The following is a 24,060-nucleotide window of genomic DNA, read 5'->3' on the forward strand; positions in this document are numbered from 1 at the left end:
TAAATATTGGGACATCAACACAATTCTATTATTTTCGGCTCTATGCACCACCACAATGGATTTAAAATGAAACAAACAAGATGTGCTTTGACTGCAGACTTTCAGCTTTAATTTGAGGGTATTTACATCCAAATCAGGTGAACGGTGTAGGAATTACAACAGTTTGTATATGTGACTCACACTTTTTAAGGGACCAAAAGTAATGGGACAGATTAACAATCATAAATCAAACTTTCACTTTTTAATACTTGGTTGCAAATCCTTTGCAGTCAATTACAGCCTGAAGTCTGGAACACATAGACATCACCAGACGCTGGGTTTCATCCCTGGTGATGCTCTGCCAGGCCTCTACTGCAACTGTCTTCAGTTCCTGCTTGTTCTTGGGGTATTTTCCTTTCAGTTTTGTCTTCAGCAAGTGAAATGCATGCTCAATCGGATTCAGGTCAGGGGATTGACTTGGCCATTGCATAACATTCCACTTCTTTCCCTTAAACTCTTTGGTTGCTTTCGCAGTATGCTTCGGGTCATTGTCCATCTGCACTGTGAAGCGCTGTCCAATGAGTTCTGAAGCATTTGGCTGAATATGAGCAGATATATTCCCTGAAATACTTTAGAATTTATCCTGCTGTTTTTTTTTTTTTAGCACTCACATCATCAATAAATACAAGAGAACCAGTCCCATTGGCAGCCATACATGGCCACGCCATGACACTACCACCACCATGCTTCACTGATGAGGTGGTATGCTTTGGATCATGAGCAGTTCCTTTCCTTCTCCATACTCTTCTCTTCCCATCACTCTGGTACAACTTGATCTTGGTCTCATCTGTCCATAGGATGTTGTTCCAGAACTGTGAAGGATTTTTTAGATGTTGTTTGGCAAACTCTAATCTGGCCTTCCTGTTTTTGAGGCTCACCAATGTTTTACATCTTGTGGTGAACCCTCTGTTTTCACTCTGGTGAAGTCTTCTCTTGGTTGTTGACTTTGACACACATACACCTACCTCCTGGAGAGTGTTCTTGATCTGGCCAACTGTTGTGAAGGGTATTTTTTTCATCAGGGAAAGAATTCTTTGGTCATCCACCACAGTTGTTTTCCGTGGTCTTCCGGGTCTTTTGGTGTTGCTGAGCTCACCTGTGCGTTCTTTCTTTTTAAGGATGTTCCAAACAGTTGATTTGGCCACCCCTAATGTTTTTGCTATCTTTCTAATGGGTTTGTTTTGTTTTTTCAGCCTAATGATGGCTTTCTTCACTGATAGTGACAGCTCTTTGGATCTCATATTGAGAGTTGACAGCAACAGATTCCAAATGCAAATAGCAGACTTGAAATGAACTCTGGACCTTTTATCTGCTCCTTGTAAATGGGATAATGAGGGAATAACACACACCTGGAAATGGAACAGCTGAGCAGCCAATTGTCCCATTACTTTTGGTCCCTTAAATAGTGGGAGGCACATATACAAACTGTTGTAATTCCTACACCGTTCACCTGATTTGGATGTAAATACCCTCAAATTAAAGCTGAAAGTCTGCAGTTAAAGCGCATCTTGTTTGTTTCAAATCCATTATAGAGCCAAAAAGATTAGAATTGTGTCGATGTCCCAATATTTATGGACCCGACTGTATGCCATGAAGAATGAAGGCAGTTCTAAAGGCAAAAGGGGGTCCCACCCGGTACTAGCATGGTGTACCTAATAAAGTGGCCGGTGATTGTATGTCTCTTTATCTGCCAGTCACACATTCTGCAGTGTATATAGCACAGCTCTGTTGTATCCTGTGCATGGTGCATGGTGCATGTTTACATACCTGCTGTCAGATCAGATGATCTCAAAACTTTCAGCTGGAAATCCACATCTAAGACACAGTCAATTTGTATTCCAGTGATTTCCACTCTTGGTTTGGTGATCAGCTCAGATAAGAATTTATGTTATTTTACATTTAAAAAAATAAAACTTGAAATGTTTCCATTTTATACTCTGCTCTCTTCTTTCAAAGTTTTGAGTGATAAAAATTTCCAATCCACCTAATCAGCTGTTTTTCCACCTTTATCTTTTCCAGGTATTTTTACTGCACGCTTTGTCAAACATTTTAAATCACCAATATTGAAACTGGCGAACCTTTATAAACAATTTCATCAATAACATTGTGGGGTTACTTCAACTAAATCCAAACATATTTCTATAAGTAAACATATTTTTTTCAATGTTTTATATGAAGGTAAATAAGAGCATCAGACCTCCAGCCTGTTTAATAAGAAGCTGCAAAGAGCAAAAATCATGTGGAAAATACAATGAACTAGAGCAGAGTTCAACCAATCAGCTTTTGTTTTAGGTAATTTGTCTTTTAGAGTAAATATATATACTGTATACTGTATATATATATATATATATATATATATATATATATATATATATATATAATTATATATATATATAGTGCTGTAAAACAGTTTTGGGCAGTTGTACAGAAATGCTGTGAAGTAAGAATGCTTTCAAAAATATATACAGTGCCTTGCAAAATTACTCGGCCCCCTTGAACTTTGCAACCTTTTGCCACATTTCAGGCTTCAAACATAAAGATATAAAACTAATTTTTTGTGAAGAATCAACAAGTGGGACACAATCATGAAGTGGAACGAAATTTATTGGATATTTCAAACTTTTTTAACAAATAAAAAACTGAAAAATTGGGCGTGCAAAATTATTCAGCCCCCTTAAGTTACTTTGTAGCGCCACCTTTTGCTGCGATTACAGCTGTAAGTCGCTTGGGGCATGTCTCTATCAGTTTTGCACATCGAGAGACTGAAATTTTTGCCCATTCCTCCTTGCAAACAGCTCAAGCTCAGTGAGGTTGGATGGAGAGCGTTTGTGAACAGCAGTTTTCAGTTCTTTCCACAGATTCTCGATTGGATTCAGGTCTGGACTTTGACTTGGCCATTCTAACACCTGGATATATTTATTTGTGAACCATTCCATTGTAGATTTTGCTTTATGTTTTGGATCATTGTCTTGTTGGAAGACAAATCTCCATCCCAGTCTCAGGTCTTTTGCAGATTCCATCAGGTTTTCTTCCAGAATGGTCCTGTATTTGGCTCCATCCATCTTCCCATCAATTTTAACCATCTTCCCTGTCCCTGCTGAAGAAAAGCAGGCCCAAACCATGATGCTGCCACCACCATGTTTGACAGTGTGGATGGTGTGTTCAGGGTGATGAGCTGTGTTGCTTTTACGCCAAACATAACGTTTTGCATTGTTGCCAAAAAGTTTGATTTAGGTTTCATCTGACCAGAGCACCTTCTTCCACATGTTTGGTGTGTCTCCCAGGTGGCTTGTGGCAAACTTTAAACAACACTTTTTATGGATATCTTTAAGAAATGGCTTTCTTCTTGCCACTCTTCCATAAAGGCCAGATTTGTGCAGTATACGACTGATTGTTGTCCTATGGACAGAGTCTCCCACCTCAGCTGTAGATCTCTGCAGTTCATCCAGAGTGATCATGGGCCTCTTGGCTGCATCTCTGATCAGTCTTCTCCCTGTATGAGCTGAAAGTTTAGAGGGATGGCCAGGTCTTCGTAGATTTGCACTGGTCTGATACTCCTTCCATTTCAAAATTATCGCTTGCACAGTGCTCCTTGGGATGTTTAAAGCTTGGGAAATCTTTTTGTATCCAAATCCGGCTTTAAACTTCTCCACAACAGTATCTCGGACCTGCCTGGTGTGTTCCTTGTTCTTCATGATGCTCTCTACGCTTTAAACGGACCTCTGAGACTATCACAGTGCAGGTGCATTTATACGGTGACTTGATTACACACAGGTGGATTCTATTTATCATCATTAGTCATTTAGGTCAACATTTGTATCATTCAGAGATCCTCGCTGAACTTCTGGAGAAAGTTTGCTGCACTGAAAGTAAAGGGGCTGAATAATTTTGCACGCCCAATTTTTCAGTTTTTTATTTGTTAACAAAGTTTGAAATATCCAATAAATTTCGTACCACTTCATGATTGTGTCCCACTTGTTGTTGATTCTTCACAAAAAAATTACAGTTTTATATCTTTATGTTTGAAGCCTGAAATGTGGCAAAAGGTCGCAAAGTTCAAGGGGGCCGAATACTTTCGCAAGGCACTGTATTTTAATTGTTTAAATTTATCAATTTACAAATTGCAAAGTGAGCGAACAGAAGATAAAACTAAATCAAATCAATATTTGGTGTAACTACCCTTTAACTTTAAACCAGCAGCAATTCTTACACTTGCACACTTTGTACACTTGCACAAAGCCAGGGATTTTGTAGGATTAGAGTCAGGTAAATTAAAAATCAATTATACCAAGCAGGTGGTAATGTTCATCAATTTCATATGTAAATTAAAGCATGGTCAATAACCGAAACAGAAACAACCGTATAGGAGGCTTAAGACTGGGTAAGGAACAGCCAAGCTCTGCTACCAGTTTTATATCACAGGTCATACACCATGGCAAGACTACGCACAGCAACAAAGCATAAACATAATCAGGGATGCGCATACTCACCCACCAGAAAGCCGCAAGGTAAAAAACCTAAATTTTATTAGGATTTTATTAAAAATGTATACCAAAGTATATGTATTTTATCACTTAAAAGGAGAGAGATAGGGACTTCAAAAAAAGTCTCAACAAATCTTTCAAAATGGCAGAGATATAGACATATATGGAGCAGAGCATATGAGCAATTATAATTCTGGGAGTTTTTCCAGATTTGTTTTTGAAGCACTATCTCTGTCCTTATAAGTTATAAACTACTTACACAGTTCTTGGTATAAAATTGTAATGAAATCCTAATAAAAGGGTATAGGTTTTAAACCTGTGGCTTTTTGGTGCCTGGGTATGCATATCCTTGTTTTTGTTTATGCTTAGTAAGTGCCACATATGGGTATGATACACTGCTCAAAAAAATAAAACAACATTTTTTAATCAAAGTATAGCATCAAGTCACTTAAACTCCTGAGATATTGATCTGGTCAGTTAAGTAGTAGAGGGGGTGTTAATCAGTTTCAGCTGCTTTAGTGTTAATGAAATTAACAACAGGTGCACTAGATGGGCAACAATGAGACAACCTCCAAAACAGGAATGGTTTTAAGGGTGAAGGCTACTGACATTTTTTTCCCTACTCGTCTTTTCTTTTTTTCACTAGTTTTGCATTTGGCTAGGGTCAGTGTCACTACTGGTAGCATGAGGTGATACCTGGACCCTATAGAGGTTGCACAGGCAGTCCAACTCCTCCAGGATGGCACATCAATCCGTGCCATTGCCAGCAGGTTTGCTGTGTCTTCCAGTACAGTCTCAGGAGCATAGAGGAGATTCCAAGAGACAGCCAGTTATTCTAAGAGAGTTGGACAGGGCCATAGAAGGTCCTTAACCATCAGCAGGACCGGTATCTGCTCCTTTGTGCAAGGTGGGAACAGGATGAGCACTGCCAGAGCCCTACAAAATGAACTCCAGCTGGCCACTGGTGTGAATATCTCTGACCAAACAATTAGAAACAGACTTCATGAGGGTGGCCTGAGGGCCTGACATCCTCTAATAGGTCCTGTGCATTTGGTTGGCATTTGCCATTGATCACCAGAACTGGCAGCTCTGCGACTGGCGCCCTGTGCTTATTACAGATGAGAGCAGGTTTACCCTGAGCACATGTGACAGACATGAAAGGATCTGAGGAAGCCATGGAGAACATAATGCTGCCTGTAAGATCATTCAGCATGACCGGTTTGGTGGTGGGTCAGTGATGGTCTGGGGAGGCATATCCATGGAGGGACGCACAGACCTCTACAGGCTAGACAATGAAACCCTGACTGCCATTACGTATCAGGATGAAATCCTTGGACCCATTATCAGAACCTACGCTGGTGCAGGGGGTCCTGGGTTCCTCCTGGTGCACAACAATACCCGGCCTCAGGTGGCAAGATGCATCCAGTTCCTGGAGGATTAAGGAATTGATACTATTGAATGGCCCCCACACTCGCCTGACCTAAATCCAGAGAACACCTCTGGGCATTATGTTGCAGTCCATCCAATGCCACTAGGTTGCACCTCAGTCTGTTAAGGAACTTAGAGATGCCCTAGCCTAGATCTGGGAGGAAATACCCCAGGACACCATCCATTTTCTCATTAGGGGCATGCTCTGACGTTGTCAGGCATGCACACAAGCATGTGGGGGCCATAAAAACTACTGAGTACCATTTTGAGTTGCTGTAATGAAATTTCAGCAAAATGGACTAGCCTGCTGTATCATTTTTCCATTCTGATTTTTGGGGTTTCTTTGAATTCAGCCCTCTGTAGGTTGATCATTTTCATTTCCATCAAACCATGTGTCATCTTTCGTTCCTAACACATTACCCAGTCCATATCAGTATTGATATCCAGCATTATATTTTTCACCATTGAGATCTAATGTGTTTTCAAAGTGTTCCTTTACTATTTTTTTATTTTTTAACAGTGTAGTACTGCTTGTATAAATTAGGCCTTTTCAGTTTGGAATATTTGAGCACAGCAACAAGACAGAAGGTAGTTATACTGCATCAGCAAGGTCTTTCCCAGGCAAAGATTTCAAAGCAGAGTTTTAAGAGTTTTAGGAGTTGTGCAAAAGCACAAAGACGTATGGGCAATGTTTAGGACTGTAGACGTAGTGGCCCGCCTGTGGGCAAAGTCATCTTCGCCCTACATGTGAGAGACCAAGGGTAGCTAAGAGAATGAAGAAACATCACAGTTTTCAGAAGCCAAAGGCCTAAGAACCAGAATGTAATCAGCACAAGATGCGAGTGTTCCAGTGGACACTACCAGTCATTGGGGATCGCCAGCTTCGGACTAGCACCTGTAACAGTATGCCTGGGCAGCCACCTCCATTAGTTAGTTTAAGCTGTGCACTAATGTGTTTTATTTCAATCAGCCCATCGGCTAAAGAAGAGAAAACCGCCCAATCCCACTATCCACACTAAACAGCATGGATGGATGAATCGGCATTGGCGACCATTGTATTCTGGCGGCTGGCACCCCCAGTTTTCACAGTACCCAAACAGTGACTTCAACTTTTTTGGCCAACTTTTTTCCACCTGGCCTCTTCAATTTCACAATCGAAGTTTGTGTAGCCAGTTGCTGTTACCAGAGCCACCCATGGTTTGAAATTTAGCGAATTCCCAATAATTGTACAAAGTTTTTATAATGTATGGCCAGCTTAAGAAAGCTTCAATTGGTTGAGGGGAGGGCGATACTGTTCCTTGTTCAGAACTGTTCAGCTGGGACATGAGGAACAGCAGTGACCACACACAGGTCTTACTGTTAGAACAATAGAACAATAGGGAAACCCCAAAATAAAGAGCTTTCCTTTTCACAGAAAGGATTTTTTGAAATTTGGATTGTATTATATGGTTAAATTGTATGTAAACAGTGATTTAACGTCACCATAAAATCGGCCCTACATTTAGGAAATAAACCACATTTACAATTGGGTGCACAAATACAGATATTTAATGTAGACTGAAATCTTTCTGTACAACACCAGCAGGCATATACATGTCATACATTATCAGGACACATTTTTAAACAAGACAAGTCTTTATTCTCTTATATACAAAGTACCTAAGCAAGGTCCAGACAGTGCAGTGCATCACAGATGAGGACAACTGAAGTACTGTGTCCATATTATTGCTGTATACAGGAAACCACAAATCTCCTAGTCCTTATACAATACTTGTAGCTGTTTCTAAAAGCATATATACATAGTATCTATAAAGTGGGGAAAGTGAAATAAAATATTATGAAATATGAAACAATAAAGCTTCCACAGAAAGCATTAACTCATTTGACTTATATGTTTGTATACATTTATTATCCTGTTAAATAATATATACTTATATATTTATATATATATTTAGAATACATATTTACATGGGCTATTTACAATTAATTTAAAAAAAAAAAAAAAGCTATTGTTAATAAAGTATCTCCTAGGAATGCCCGGGAGGTTTTAGCATGCACAGCACTGCCTTCCTGCAGAGTCTCTGCAGTTTTCCATTATAATATATAAAGTCACTGAATGTTCAGATTTTTGTCTCTGGTCCTTCTGTAGTAAGGGGCTGGAAAGAGTTGCGAATCCGCAATGCTTCTGCTGCACAGATATGTCCGAAGCATTTGTTATACCAATCCAGACAATGGCCTCTAAAATTAAAAAGGAGAACATTTCATCAGACTCTGCAAATACAGCAAGATAACAAATTCATTACCATACTGATTAATGGCCGGAATACACGATAAGAAAATCGCCTGAAAATTTCCGTTCGGCGAACGATCGGCCGATATTCTACTCATTAATGCCCAGCCATCAATGAGCGATATCGATATTGTGAAAGGAAAATACCTTTGAAAAAAACAAAAAATTCTGTTGTCTCGTTTGCGAATGAACGATATTCTATACATTGGTGTTAAGGTCGTTCATTTGAAATCTGTAGAACATCATCACGCTGAACACTGTTTCGATGGTCGGCGGTCAACGGTCGGGCGATATTCGGCCCGTGTATGTTGGCAATGTTTTCGACCAACGAACACTTTTTCATAACTCGGTGGTCGAATGATCGGGCAATATTCTACTTGTGTATTCCGGCCATTAGTGTTCAAATGGAAGCTTTCAGGAGCGCAGTATGGGAGCTGCCACTCTTTTTCTAGCATTTTTCTGTACATAGTGAACCTCGACCCTTAACGAGCAGGAAGCATGTCATTTACTGGAGTTAATTTACTAAAGGAGTTGTATATCTTCACTTTGCAAAGTGAATTTTATTATGCAAGAGAATTTGCTCTTAGTTTAGCAAATGTGGTGAAAATTTCCATTCACTAACTACAAAAACAAAAAAACAGGGTTTTTGCTTGCACTTGATTGGATGATTAAAAAAAAGCAGTACATCCCTTAGTGAAAGCACCACATAGTAAACACAAAGACATTGGTTAGGCACATATTTACCTCTTTGGATCACCCTAAATGTTTAACCCTTTCCCAGCCAGTGTCATTAGTACAGTGACAGTGTATATGTTTAGCACTGATCACCGAATTAGTGCCACTGGCTCCCACAAAGTTTCAAAAGTGTCAGATTGTCCGCCGCAATATCACAGTCCTGCTATAAGTTGCTGATCACTGCCATTACTAGTATAAAAAATAAATGAATAAAGATTCCAATATATATATAAACCTAATGCTGCAGCGCTGCTTTTAATAAATATTATAAATAGATAATATTAATATTCAACCAATTGCAAACTGGTGCAAATGTTCAAAAATATGCAGAATAAATGAATGTGCAAATCTCGCAAGATATTATTCTGCACATTTTTGCACATTGATTTATTCTGCACATTTTTGCACATTTGCACCAGTTTGCAATTGGTTGAATATTAATATTATCTATTTATAATATTTATTAAAAGCAGCGCTGCAGCATTAGGTTTATATCACTTTAAAGGCACCAGCACTTTAACTTGCAGCAAGCAGCTATTGATTGCACAGGCACTTTTTAATCTTAATTTATTTATATATATATATATGCACAACGCTTACCATAAGCGCGAGGATATACTGTTATACATATCCAATATATATATACCACAGTTTGTTGTCGCTATAATTTTTGTGCAAAGCAATCAATATACGCTTATTGGGATTTTTTTTACCAAAAATTTGTAGCAGAATACACATTGGCCTAAATTCATGAAGAAATTTCATTTTTTTTATTTTTTTTTATTGGATGTGTTTTATAGCAAAAATGTAAAAACCATTTGGCCATTTTTTTGTGTTGGACATTTTTTTATTTATAGCACAAAAAAAAAAAAAAAACCCAGTGGTGATTAAATACCACCAAAAGAAAGCTATATTTGTGGGGGGAAAAAATGCATAAATGTAATTTATATACAGTGTTGCATGACCGTGCAATTGTCAGTTAAAATAACGCAGTGCCGTATTGCAAAAAATGGCCTGGTCATGAAGAGGGGTAAATCTTCGGGAGGCCAAGTAGATACGGATGAGGCCCATATTCTTGTAACAAAAGTGATGGACAAAAAAAAACTTACTTCAGGTCAACTCTGCAAATATGGGTGAGTCTTGATTTTCCAGATCCACAGGGCTCAATCAGATAACGTGTGTCCAAAATAGCTGCTCTCACTCCTCCGATAAGAGGGGCGTCCTCATGCTCTACAGATATCGCCACCAAGCTGCACATACCCTTTGCCAAATCCGTCCTCCATGTCCTAAAGATAGAAGGCATATGTCAGACTAAATCATGAGAACCTCATTTAAATATCATGAAAGTGCCATAACCCATGAAAAGCAATCACAATCTCATCTTGCATCAGTTTAGTATAATTACTGTACATAAAGATGAATTCCGAACCTCTGTTTAGCTTATGAATATGATTCGTGCAGAAGGTTAAAAATGTTTTATCTACAGTTAACTGTACATCTGTATTTAACACAGGGAGACATGGAAAAGTATTAGATTTATAGATTATTTCCTGCCTGAGGCAGTTCTATATGCTTTCTGCCAGGCTTGCATAGTAATCAGGTTAAAGGCCACCATACAGGAAATAATAAAACCTAGGCTGAGAGCTTCTGTTGAACAACACAAGACAGGGTATGTTCAATGCTCGTAGACATATACACTAAACTAGCACATGCAAGTTTGTCATCAGAGAAAAAAAAAAGTTTTGACCACTAGATCCATTGCTAGCATCCATTTGCCATCTAATTTCTATGACTGACTTTGATCTCAAGCTTATCTGCTAAACTCAGTAACTTGTATTTAGGAGAATAAAGAGATTCCAGTTATTATTTTTATGTACGCACTGCAAAGACATACCTATTTGCTTAACAGAAATAGCACTCTCCAATGACCAAACCTCCCCTTACCCAAGTACACAGGGCACTCCATCCTGTCTGGAAACTTATTTTTCTAGCATCTAGACCAGGGGTCTTCAAACTATGGCCCTCCAGTTGTTCAGGAACTACAATTCCCATCATGCCTAGTCATGTCTGTGCATGTCAAAGTTTTACAATGCCTCATGGGACGTGTATTTCCACAACAGCTGGAGGGCCATAGTTTGAGAATCCCGGATCTGGACCAATAGAGCTGCACGTGTATAAGCGCACAGTTCAATTGGTTGTTGTGGTATGCCTATTTGCTCTTCACTACCAAATGCAGCTGAAATTCCAGTGAACCATATGGACTTCCACTGGAAGGTGTGTTTAGGGAACTTATAAAGTCAATGGCTGTATGCGGCTATCATGTGTATACACAAGTACCTGCATAAACACACTTATGTGTACGGGCGTACAACTATGAATACATATGAATGCCCCCATATGTTTATGCAGATCCCTGTATACACATGCATATAGTTGTGTACAGTCATTGACTTGTATAGATGGCTGTATAGAGCACCTTTGAGCTCCCTCATTGGGAAATACACCAGAATTTACTATATGTGGCCAGATATGGCTTTGGGCATGAGCCCCAAAATACCTAATGAGAAATAATATAATTATTGTTATTATTATCATAACTAACAGTAACCAGAGATCCTTTTTAAAGATCAATTAAAGAATGGTTCTGTGTACTTAGGCCTTACATTATTTGTCAGCTACGTATAACCGAGTGAAATAAATACATAAGTAAGATGTACAAATGCTAACATTGTTTTCCTAGGCTTCCTAGTAGTAGTTCCTAGTAGGCAGTTTAATTTATGACCAGTACATATCAATAAATGGCACACTTATTTATGTGTATCTGCTATCATTAAACATAGTTTAGCTCAGCATACCTGAAAACCACAAAGTCCTTAGAAGGATGGGGAGCCATGCTATTAGTAACAAACTGGTAAACTTCTGTTTGGTTATCGACAGTTTTGATTATTTTTCCCTGCAGAAAATCATCATCCCATAGGTGGCGCTCTCTTAATAATCGGTTTAGAACAACCGGTGGAGGAGCCTCCAATTCGACTGACACCTTCCAGAGCCGCAGAGGATTTCCATCTCCAACCTGAAGAATCAAAAAAAAGGATCAGTACACAAATAAAAAGGGCAGCAAAAAGTAAAAATGCTGGTTTTTAATATTTCAATTTTTCAATATTGCATTTAATTACTGTGAGTCTCACAGGCATTAGTAGAGAACATGTATTCATAGAGTCTGTACCTTTTTATAAGCCACGTCAGTGTTCTCTGTGCTGGAAAGTGAGATCCATCCTTTAAACTTATCCCTGGCCTCTTTCTGAAGGCTCTGAATGACATTATCAAAGTAGGCTGAGATGCTCCCTGACTCCTCTTCCAGCTGCTTCCCTAATTCCTCCATAGTGGAAAGGTGGATATCAGCATCCACATAGGAATTCCGTGACTGTGCTATAATCTCATGTGGAACCTGCAACATCCAAGACAAAACCAGTCAGAATTCAAATTTCATAGAATAAGAAATAAATCAGAAGCTCAATAATTATAATAACTGCTATGTTTAGGTTGACTTTGTCAGTGCTCAAATTAAAGAAGTAACATAATACTCAGAATATAATATAACACTCACAATATAATAATATACTGTCATTTCAGAGTAATGCTAAATTCAGAGTGTGTGCTGATATTCTGAGTGCAAAGACACACAGTAGCTGAGAGCTAAGGATTATCCTATATAGTGAGATTTAAACATACACAAGGCACAATTGGTTTTCTATTTCTAGTTATTTGGCAATGGCATTTCAGGATTAGGTACTGTTGCCAGAGTCGCCCACATTAATGTAATTGGGTCCAACCAAGAGAACGTGGACTTAGTACCAGATTCCACCACTTCACTGCCACCAAACGTACCTGAGATCCACAGATCCATCTATTCTGAGCACAGGGGTAGGTGAATCTCAGTTCACTCTCTTTGGTAATTCACTATTTCTAGGGATCCTAAGGCCTGCTATACCACGGGTTGCAGGAAAGGAAATCGCTCGATTCCCCCATCAACACAGACAGTGCTAACAGGAGAATCCCTTCTGTGCAGGGATTGTGTTTTTCTGGTAGGAGAAGCCATTCCCGCCAGGAGAACACAGTGGCTATGACAGCCGCTAGCAGTAATCACATGTAAAATAGGGATCGACAGATTATCGGCAAAGCCGATACATCGAGGGCCGATACGCACTTTCCCCGATATATCCGAATCGGCCCCTGAGGTTATCGATATTGCCGATGTTTCGGGAAAGTGCTTGTACCGGAGTGATGCCTGCAGCTAGAGGCCGACGGTCGGCTGTCTTGTAATGACAACCGATGCAGCTGAGAAGCCACTCGGCAGTCATTACAAGGAGCGGGAGGGGACACCCCCCCCTCCTGTGGCTCGCCTGTGTCTCCCGTCCCTCTGGGAAACCCGGACAACCAGCCTGCACGGCCGCCGAAGAGGAGACCCGATCAAAGCTGCATTCGGCTCTGATCGGGTCTCCATGTAAAAACCCGGAAGTGATGTCATGACATCACTTCCGGGTACTCTGCGCCAAATTCAAAAAAATTACAGCATTCAAAACAGCCAAACTTGGCGTTTTGAATGCTTTTAATTGCAGAGGAGAGGTTTGGGGTCTTTTAGACCCCCAGATTCCTCCACAAGAGGGATACAAAAATATCGGCCAATATCGGCCAGTACGGATATGCGATGACAAAAATATCGGTATCGGCAATAAAAAAAACGATATCAGTCGATACTTGGATACATTCAGCCTGCCCATACATGGTTCGAATCTCAGCTGTTTCCAACTGGCCAGGATTTGAACCATCTTTGGTTGGCTTAACACTAGCTACAAATAGAAACACTCACCTCAAACAGTCTATTACATTCCATGATCATGTGTGCCAGGCCCTGTGTAGCTGCCAAGTTCTCATTCAGATCCTTCTGGTCCGGTTTTCCGGTTGCATATTTTTTCTGTATGGCTCTGAAAGCAGAAAAGTGAAATAATTTAAAAGTTAGACAGTAAGCTTCTGTATCACTATATTCTAAAGTTAGAACTATATATTATTTCAATGCTGCCTGCCACTAATACAGTTGAGGTTCTAGGACCTTGTCAGAGTGCTGCAGAACCTTCATTGGCCAGGCTAGGCTGAGCTCTGGACCAACCTGCAGTGTTGTGTGAAGGGGGTTTAGGGACCTGGCTGTGATGTGTGGGAGAAGTATCTGGATGACAAGACTGGCTAAACAAAATTGCAATTCTTTGACAGGTAAATTAGTGTGCCTATATGCATTTCAACTGTCTATTTAGCACTTTTAGGTAAAAAAAATATTAGATACTACTCACATATATGAGAGTTTATTACATAGAAAAAAATATTTAACTGTAATTCCTCCGATTATTGAAAAAAATATTATAAATGTCAAATGTCTATACCATGTATAATAATTAAACATTTTTTTTTTCTTTTTGTTTTGTTTTGTTTTTATGGAAAAGCTGTCTGTACTGAATGGAATAGAATTATATTTCTCTTTTTTGTTTCTTCTTTTTTCTTTTTTATGTGTGAGTTTATTTATTCTAGAAAATTAAATAAAATTATTATAAATGTCTATACCATGTATAATAATTAAACATTTTTTTTTTCTTTTTGTTTTGTTTTGTTTTTATGGAAAAGCTGTCTGTACTGAATGGAATAGAATTATATTTCTCTTTTTTGTTTCTTCTCTTTTTTCTTTTTTATGTGTGAGTTTATTTTTTTCTAGAAAATTAAATAAAAAGATTTATTAAATAATTAGCTAAAGCTAGAAATATGTCAATAAGTAAGGCAACAAAAGTAACAACCTTGGCGAATTGTCTCTCTTCAGTAAATTGAGGTGGAATAGAGATGGTGCCAAACAGACGGCAAGATTCATGGGGGTCATCTGATTCTCTTCTACGGAGGTAACATCGTTAAGGAAACACAGCAGGGTCTGGAGGACTTCTCGATTCTCATCCGACATCAGCATGATGGCCGACTGCACTGCCTGAAGCCTCTGGTCCTTGGGGACATCTATGGGGATTCAAAGAACATTCTAAATATGAGTAATTGTGTTCAGAACCAATACTATAGTACAGAGTCAGTGGTAATGCAATACAGGACAAGACACCGGCCCCAGGTGACACCATCAGAGGCTTGCTGAAAGTTATATTAAATGCTCAGTCTTTTAAAGCCTTTTCAGCAGCTGATTGAATCACCTATTGAGTTTGCTGCTTCTTCATCTTTCCTTTTCCAATAGTTTTTATTGAGAAGAATTTTAGCAATCAATAAAGTTGTATAAATGACTATCAGACAACAGTGTTACATTGAGGATTAACAAGCCAGCTTCTTCATCTTTTAATTCCTGCCTATGTTCCAGTTTAAGCTGGTGCCAATTTAAGCTTCTTTCTCTTGAAGCAGCCTATGGAGCCACACTTGTATGCAGGGACTAGATTTAGGTCTTCCTACACTATGTACATCAATAGAAACACACAGCAACATAGTCTAGAATGGCAAGATACTCCCCTGCTCCTCCCTCACCCTCCCCCCTCCTTTTTCAAATTAACAGACTTACTGAACTGTCCATAGCAATTCTTTCCTATGAGGACAGGAAGTTCCTGGAAGCAGTACTAAGAGAACGGGAACCGGTGGCATTGAAATTTATAAACCGCAAATGCTGGGGTTGAATTCCAACAAATAGGGTTATGTTTATCTTATTGTGCTTAATGTGTTAGGCTAAAAAACACTGAGAATTTACAACTAATATAACCCCTTCTAAACCGCCCCATGCAGATATACTGCAGCAGGGATGCCCTCCTGTGCGAAATCATGATTACGTGATTATGCGCACTGGGTCTGGGACACGCACGCGCCGCCAGCGACCCACTGCTGCTGGGATTGGACACAGCGGAAGCCAATCAGTGGGTCCGGCGGACCCGTTGTTCACTGGCACCCGGCGATCATTCTCAGGAGAGGCAGAACGGCGGTCTGCATATGAAAACGAGGCAGGCCGCTGTTCTGTGAGAGGGGAATATAGAGATCCAGTGTTTCAGCTAAGCAGGAACACAGATCTCTATCTTCCCCCATTCAAAGCACCCCCACACAGTTATAAAGCACATTGAACCTTTTGATCACCCCTGATGTTAACCCCTTCACTGCCAGGATCATTAGTACAGTGGCAGTGCATTTTCTTTGCACTGATCACTGCATTGGTGTCACTGGTTACCAAAAAGTGTCACTTAGTGTCATATTTGTCCTCTGCAATTCACAGTCCCTCTTAAAATCATTACTAGTAAAAAAAAAAAAAAAATACTCCATAAATATATCCCCTAGTTTGTAGACGCTATAACTTTTGCGCAAACCAACTAATATATGCCTATTGGGATTTTCTTTTTTAATAAAAACATGTAGCAGAATACATATTGGTCTAAATTGATGAAGAAATTAGATTTTTTACATTTTGTTATTTGATGTTTTTTTTTAGCACAATGTAAAAAATATATATATATATTTTTTTTTCAAAATTGTCGGCCTTTTTTTGTTTATAGCACAAAAAAAAATAAAAAATTGCAGAGATGATCAAGTACCACCAAAAGAAAGATCTATTTAGGGGAAAAATAGGACATCAATTTTATTTGGGAGCAGCATCGCACGACCGCACAATTGGCAGTTGAAGTAATGCAGTGCCATATTGAAAAAAATGGCCTGGTAATGAAGGGGCTGAAAAAGTTAAATTACAACTTAAGACAAAACTTTTTTTTTTTATTTGGATACAGTGGAAATAGATTAGAACCCCTGTCAGTTTTTATTGGTGTTGGTGCCCCTGTTAGGGAGATTCACCCACTCTATTTGTCCAGTTTACTGTTATCACTGAAAGTGAAAATAAAAGAAAATCCCAAATTTTGGCTTCTCCCCAGAAAAGTAACATTTTCCAATGGGGACACTAGTTTTGGTAACCTTGGGGTACCCAATGGTTTCCCTTAATTTGCAGAGATTTCCTCTCACTTCCTGTTTTGGCTACATAACAGGAAGCAAAGGTAAATCTCCCCAATGGGACATGGATGGCAAAAAAAACGCTGACAGGTGTTATCCCCCTCCCTTACTCTATCCAAAAAGACAGAAAAAAGTTTTCCCTATGATTCTACTTTAAGAGAAACCTTCCGTATTAAACTGAAGGGCACAAAATCAAGCCACAAATGCATATAATACTTTTAAGGGCAAGCTTCGTGTCACTGACAATTGCATTTTCTTGAAATAAATTCCTGTTATCAAGGACCTGTAACTCTTTAGATTAGTTTGCCACTGGCAGCCATTACATAGAAGGTGCATAATTTACCTTTTAATGTCCATATGGTAATGGAAAAGGGTTGTTCTAAAACTCTGCACCAGAAGCCATATAAGACTGAGGATGGCTGTGTACAAAACAGTATGGACCTGTTCCAGCAGGTGGTGTGCAGATGGTAACAGTCACATATACAGACACTTTTGTAGGTATTGAAATGAGTTAATTGCGTTTTTAAGTACGGTTATCGTTTATGTAAGTACGTGAAAAGGCCGTCAGACGTCTCTGCCTAAAAAAACTGTTTTCACGTAATTCTTGTAAATGTGACTTGCCTGTAGTCAGAAGTCTACCTGGAGCCAATAGTAGTTTACATATGAAAAGGGTACCAGAAGTATGACACCCAGACTTCTTTTGTTATGTAAAAGGTTAATTAATGGTGATCTGTACAGGTTGTGATGTAAATGTAGGCATCAGCCTCAATATATCAACAGCTCTGTGGGCAGAAATGCAGATATTTACTTAATGTTAGGCATGTAGTATGGAACTGGTGAATGATGTCATAAACTGTCATTCTGTTTTTCTTTTTCAGCCTTGTGTCTGTAATACATATGTTGAAAAAGTCTTCAATTAAAAGGACACATGAGGGCTTGGTGGAGGGGTTTTAAGGCAAAGCAATCGTGTTAAGGCAGGGGTGCACAGCTAGTAGCTCAAGAGCCACATGTGGCCCCATATTACCCTGAGCCTTTAGCACAGTACACACATAAAAATGTTTTCATTAAACCCAGCCGACTGAACGAAAAAAAAAAAAAAAAACTGACATCACTGTACTAACAAATCCAATGTCCCCAACTGCACCTTTGTGTTCTGACAGGGGGATTGCCCCCCTCCACCAGAATACACTGATCAGCGCTCGCAGCCATTGGTTGCTTTCTGGTTTTACAGCACATGCTTTCAACAAAAGCCAGTCCCATGTGTACCCAGCTTGAGTTTTAGCCCAGTAACTACCCTTCTGCTTCTGGTACTGACAGACGTCTGCATGGCTCTCTTTTAACGTAAGCTTTTCTTTCACTTGCTGGCAGTATCCAGGATAAAACCTGGGAGGCAGGGTTTCCTGGTAGAGCGAGAACATGGAGGCCGTGAGGTCGAGTAGCTGGTTAAGGAGTCTAACATGAACGCTATTTGCTCCTAGGTGCTCCCTATTGATAATGGTCCTGTAACGTGGACTGTGGCTTTATTCAGTTACTAAAATATCCCTGGTTACAGCAGCATTCAGATTTTTAGCAAATGGATCTAACGAACCACATGAATGCACTGAACTTATATTTCTATACATTAAGACCTCATGTACACTGGATGTTTTTCATTTTTTCCTAGATGTCTTTATTCCCATTGAAATGAATTAACACCCAAGCACTTAACACGACTAGTTAACACTGGTTTAGAAGCATCAAATGTTTTTTCTGCCAAAACTCTGCTGCTCCTGGAGGCACTGAGCTGTGGGATTTTTCCTGCCTTTAACCACTTGCCGTCCAGTCACGTTGACTGTACTGCGGCAAAGTGGCTCGTTCCCGTCCAGCAACGTAGACCTACTCCAGTCACAGCGGGAGTCGGGCCAAAGGAGGAGCGGCGGTAATCACCGCCGCTCTTCCCCGATCATCGGGGAATCGAGTCTGGAGATCCGCCTGCTTGTGTAAACAAAGCGGGTAGATCTCCTAAGTGACAGGCAGGGTCAGATTACAGGGTTTAGCATAGCTGAACCTGCGATCTGTCCCTGTGTCACTCAGTCACCTCCCCCCACACACGTTAGTAAGCACTAGGCATACATTAACCCCTCCCTCTCCAATAAAATTAACCCCTTCCCTGCCAGTGTCATTTTTACAGTAACAGTGCATATGTATAGGACTGATTACTGTAGTAATGTCACTGGTACCCCCAAAAGTGTCAAAAATGTCAGTCAAGGGTCCGATCTGTCCGTCGCAATGTCGCAGTCCAGTAAAAAAAATCGTAGATCCCCGCCATTACTCGTTAAAAAAAAAAACACCAAAAATGACAGAAATCTTTTCCTTAGTTAGTAAACGCAATAACTTTTGCGCAAACCAATCAAAATACGCTTATTGTGATTATTTTTTACCAAACATAGGTAGCAGAAAACAAATTGGCAAAACAATTTAAAAGAATTTTGATTTTTACATTTTTTTGGGGGGGAATTTCATATAAAAAAATGTGAAAAATATTGTTATTTTTTAATAATTTACGCTCTTTTTTTGTTTATAGCGCAAAAAGTAAAAATCGTTTAGGTGATCAAATACCACTAAAAGAAAGCTCTGTTTGTGGGAAAAAAAGGACGTAAATTTAGTTTGGGTACGGCGTCGCACGACCGTGCAATTGTCAGTTAAAGTCGCACAGTGCCGAATCGCAAAAAGTGGCCTGGATGTAAGACAGCAAAATCCTCCGGTGGTAAAGTGGTTAAACTCTTCTAAAAGCCTATGTAAGCACACAATGGCTAACATGCAGGGCATTTAGAGGCAGAAAAAAAAACACCTGGCGCCCCTAGAAGCAGCTGAAAGAACGTCCAGTGCGCATGATGCCTTAACCTACATGTTTTTTCACAGTCATCAAAGTATATAGACTATGATAAATTATACTGAGAACAAAAACAATGAAAAAAGAGAGAGTGCCTAGTCACTAGTCTATCTAGTAAGTCACTCTCACAGTCAACACAGCCCCTATGCATGTCTGAAAAAGACAAGATAAGAATGAAGGTTAGCTTACTTTTGTTTCCAAAATCAGATAAGTGAATTATAATTGTAATGAATAAATATACTTGAGCCATGGAACGGTCCTTTAACTTTGAGGGAGTCTGCATACAATGCGAAGCACTACCATTAAATAGAAAAAGAGAATGGGTTTTGGCCAATAGTCATTTGTTCTAATAAATGAATTTATTATTATTTAGCCTTGCAAAGCCCTAACATTTGCCTGCATGGCTAATGAGACATCTGTTGGGACAATAGAAGATTGAAACAATAAGCCATTGACTTTTATAATTGCTGTTTTTGATGTTTTTAATTTGCCAGTGTTAATATAAGTAGTAAGGGATATTTATGGTGCTGTACAATACCAATGAGCTACAGACTAGCCTTTTCTTGCATGTTATAGTGAAGTAGAGACAGTTATTCCGCTTACAAGACCTAGACCAGCCATTCTCAGGCAAGGTTTTGTTGAACCGTAGGGTTCCTCCAAAGGTTTCCAGGGGTTCCTTGTGCACTGAGCAACTTTTGCCCCTCAGATAAATAACCACTGACACAAAGATCTTTTTATCTATCTGTATTCTAACCAATGACACCAAATGTAAGGAGTATTTTCCCATATCCATTACACTAATGTACCAGGAGCTATAAATACAGCACTTATTAGCAGGGGTTCCTTTAAATCAGAAAGTTGCTTAAAGAGTTCCTTCATTTTAAAAAGGTAGAGAAAGGCTGAATTAGGCCCCTGGAATGGCTGTTTTCAGGTCTATGCAAACCCTGCTGACTCTAGTTTTAACTGAATACAAATCCAATATTTGAGTCTAGAGCCTTAGCACTTACATTGGTATATGTGAAGAAAGGTCTCTCCCAGTTTACTTGTGAGAAGGGGCTCTGGAAGGTCGCGGAAGAATTGTTTCATCATATCTGCCACATCGTACGCACACTGGTCCTCATAGTTTACATTATCTGGACAGTTCTCATTCATCTGGCGAAGGGCCTGAATTCGAGACTTAACACCGGATTTTCTAAACAAGCCAACCTGTGGAAAAAGTAAACATTATCCATTATCATGTTGTCCAAGCACAATTTACTAGCTGGTAGCATTTATCTTCGGCAGTAAAGAAGAAAGACCACTATAAGTTAAAATGCTGATGGGGATTGAACAGGCTGTGCTTGTACAGCATTCCAAGAGCTTGTAAACTCTTTGTTAGAATTTTTACTCCCAGCCTATGTATGTGAGTGTAAGGGGTGTCAAGTAGCACAGACATTTCATGACCAGAAAGGAAAATGAAGGTGAACAGAGATAAAACTGGCTATAGATGTCTCGAAATGTGTCCGGTTCAGCAGAGAGTGGCCAAATATAGATCCATCTATGGTCATTCCTGTTAAACAGAAACTCATCAAATTATTATTATACAGGATTTATATAGCGCCAACAGTTTGCTCAGTGCTTTATGGCAAAAGAGCAGACAATACAATTAAATACAGGAGAAATCAATGATCACCTTCTGTTGATGGGGAATTATGGACAGTTTTCATTTTATCAGCGCCTGCAGCCAATCGACTACAGTGCTGATCAGTGTATTCTAACAGCGGAAGAATCCCCTAGTCAGAACATAAAAGCACAGCGGGGAGGATTCCTCCATTCCCCTCACTTGTGTGGATGGGGGAATTTGTTTATTTCGATCAGCCTGCTGGATCTACGGGCAACCTAAAACTACCATTATTTTACTGATATTCATAAATTGAATCAAACATTTTTCATGAGCAATATTGAAGAACATAGATGTTTGTTTTCACAATTAGTACAATAATCAAAATCTATTGTTATCTTAATTATCCATTTATTTGATACATATAGACATTTAGTACTTGTGCCTTTCTATTAAAATAAAGCTGTACTGATACAATATGAAGGATGCCATTGCTGACCCCTCAATTTGAAAACAAAGATTACCCAGCTATTATGCTCATTCTATTGCCCCTTTACTGAGTTACGAACCTAGGACCAGTATGTCTATCTGGCATTTTGACTATTAGTTGCATGCTTTCTTCAGGTTAATGCAAGGCAAGCTACAAATTTAAACTTATTATATTTAGCTTTAAAATTCCTGTTTTTCAGGACAACTCTCATGTGATGCTCCCTTGTCTCCTCCTCTCATGCTCGTCTCCAGGATTTCGCCAGGGCCTCTCCCATCCTCTGGAACGCTCTACCTCAACCTGTACGGTTATCTCCTATTCTAACTGCTTTCAGGCGATCCCTGAAAACGTATCTCTTCAGGGAAGCCTATCACACTGCCAACTAATCTGCCATCAGCTCATTCCCTACTCTTACTTACAACCTCTTGTAGCACCTGCCCCACCCCATTAGATTGTAAGCTCTTCTGAGCAGGGCCCTCTTAATCCTCTTGTATTTTATTGCATTGTATATGTACTGTCTCCCTCTAATATTGTAAAGCGCTGCGTAAACTGCTGGCACTATAGAAATCCTGAATAATAATAATAATAATAATGTGAGAATGGCAAAATTTTTTAGAAAAACTGCATCATTATCTTATTAAAGCTGTTATTTATTATCCCATCTAGTGCAAAATTTCTCTAGCTAAAACTTTCTAAACCTCTCCTTAATTGCAGCTGGGGCTCATAAATTTCTGGAGGGCTGGAGATTATGCCCCCTATTTTAGGGCTGAGGTATGGGGCAAGAGAAAGCCATTGCCCATAGTAAACAAGGATGGGTTGCTGTGGGTCAGTTCTTCTCCTTTCATTCTTCTTAAATCAGTCTCGTGTCCCAATTAGGCTCAGAATAGCCCACTGAAGGAGCATAGAATCCTTTACCCATCATCATAATCTGAATACGGCATTAGAGCGATGTAGAACAGTGTTTTATGGTCACCTAAGGGTCCATGTACACGGGACGCTGGAAATGGCCGTTTAGGAGCAGTTGGGCGTTTTTTTCAGAAGCCCCTGAACCCATCTACATTTTATCTTATCTGTCCATGTACACCAGGTCGTTTACAGTCATTTGCAGGCAGTTGCGTTCAGGGACTTTTTTTAGAACGCAATTATTTGCGTTCGAACGTGTGTTTCCCGGCGTTTCAAACGCGTCCGAACGCGTCTGAACGCGTCCGAATGCGTCTGAACGCGATGGCCCGCGTTTAGCGTTCGCGTTTTTCCATTTTAAAGGGGAATAATTTTTTTGACCTCTAGGAACGCTTCTAAACGCAAACGCCCGCTAAACACAGGTACATACGCGACCGAACGGACGTTTCAAACGTCCTAAAAATTCCAGCATTCAAAGGGACTTTTAACAACGTCCCGTGTACATGGAGCCTTACAGCCAACCTCAGTAGTATTAAACCACTTCCTCTAGTGGGCCCAAAACACTTTAGTCCTTCTCTACCTGAAGTTTTACAAATACTTTACAATGAGATGCATGAGTGGTAATGTTTCATTATAAAAAAAAGTATTATAACTTAATATGTATAGGCTAAAATATACTGAGAAGCCATTAAATATTAAATCTTTATCCACAAAAGTTATACTTTATATGAAATAATAGCACTATTCATCTGTTATGACACTGTGACATTTTACGTCCGAGCAGCTATTAGCTAGATATTTTCACAGATAAAAGAGCAGCCCGTTCCATATGTATATGAATACGTCAGTGTCTGCAAGGCAGAAGCTGAGCATACAGCTCTGGCTGCTCACAATCAGCCGTCTCTGAGGAATTACATGCTCTCTCCCAAGACCTCAGATCTAAAATTACATTGTGTGGGAGGACAGTGAACCAAGCAATCCTTGTTCTAACTGTCCTGAGATTGCCACAAACTGCATTATGTTTTGACAACATCAAAGCTAGCAGTCTGCAGATCAGTTCTTGTTAGGAAGCAAAAGAACATATTTTTTTCAATCTATTAGGAAAAAAATGATATTTATTTTACAATAAGATTCCACTAGAAACTGTCTCCTATGACATGTTTTTTTGAAAATATAAGTATCACTTAGAGCTTTACAAAATGGATACAGCATTTAGCA

At 39.5% G+C, this 24,060-nt stretch overlaps 1 protein-coding gene across 5 annotated transcripts in view; it reads right to left on the bottom strand.

Moving 5' to 3' along the window:
- Nucleotides 1-7,889: 7,889 nt before the first annotated feature.
- The window catches only part of STARD13 (StAR related lipid transfer domain containing 13), a 497,221-nt gene continuing 481,050 nt past the window's right edge, over nucleotides 7,890-24,060 (bottom strand). For all 5 annotated transcript variants that reach the window (XM_082246015.1, XM_082246017.1, XM_082246016.1 and 2 more), the window contains 7 exons: nucleotides 20,863-21,061; nucleotides 14,817-15,024; nucleotides 13,847-13,961; nucleotides 12,203-12,424; nucleotides 11,832-12,049; nucleotides 10,086-10,262; nucleotides 7,890-8,189 (listed from right to left, as the gene is read on the bottom strand). In XM_082246015.1, coding sequence (XP_082102141.1) covers nucleotides 8,072-8,189; nucleotides 10,086-10,262; nucleotides 11,832-12,049; nucleotides 12,203-12,424; nucleotides 13,847-13,961; nucleotides 14,817-15,024; nucleotides 20,863-21,061 — 1,257 coding nt within the window. In that variant the 3' untranslated portion in view covers nucleotides 7,890-8,071. The remainder of the gene's footprint in view (nucleotides 8,190-10,085; nucleotides 10,263-11,831; nucleotides 12,050-12,202; nucleotides 12,425-13,846; nucleotides 13,962-14,816; nucleotides 15,025-20,862; nucleotides 21,062-24,060) is intronic.

This window comes from Pelophylax lessonae, assembly GCF_965119305.1.
Source record: "Pelophylax lessonae genome assembly, chromosome: 2".
NCBI lineage: Eukaryota > Metazoa > Chordata > Amphibia > Anura > Ranidae > Pelophylax > Pelophylax lessonae.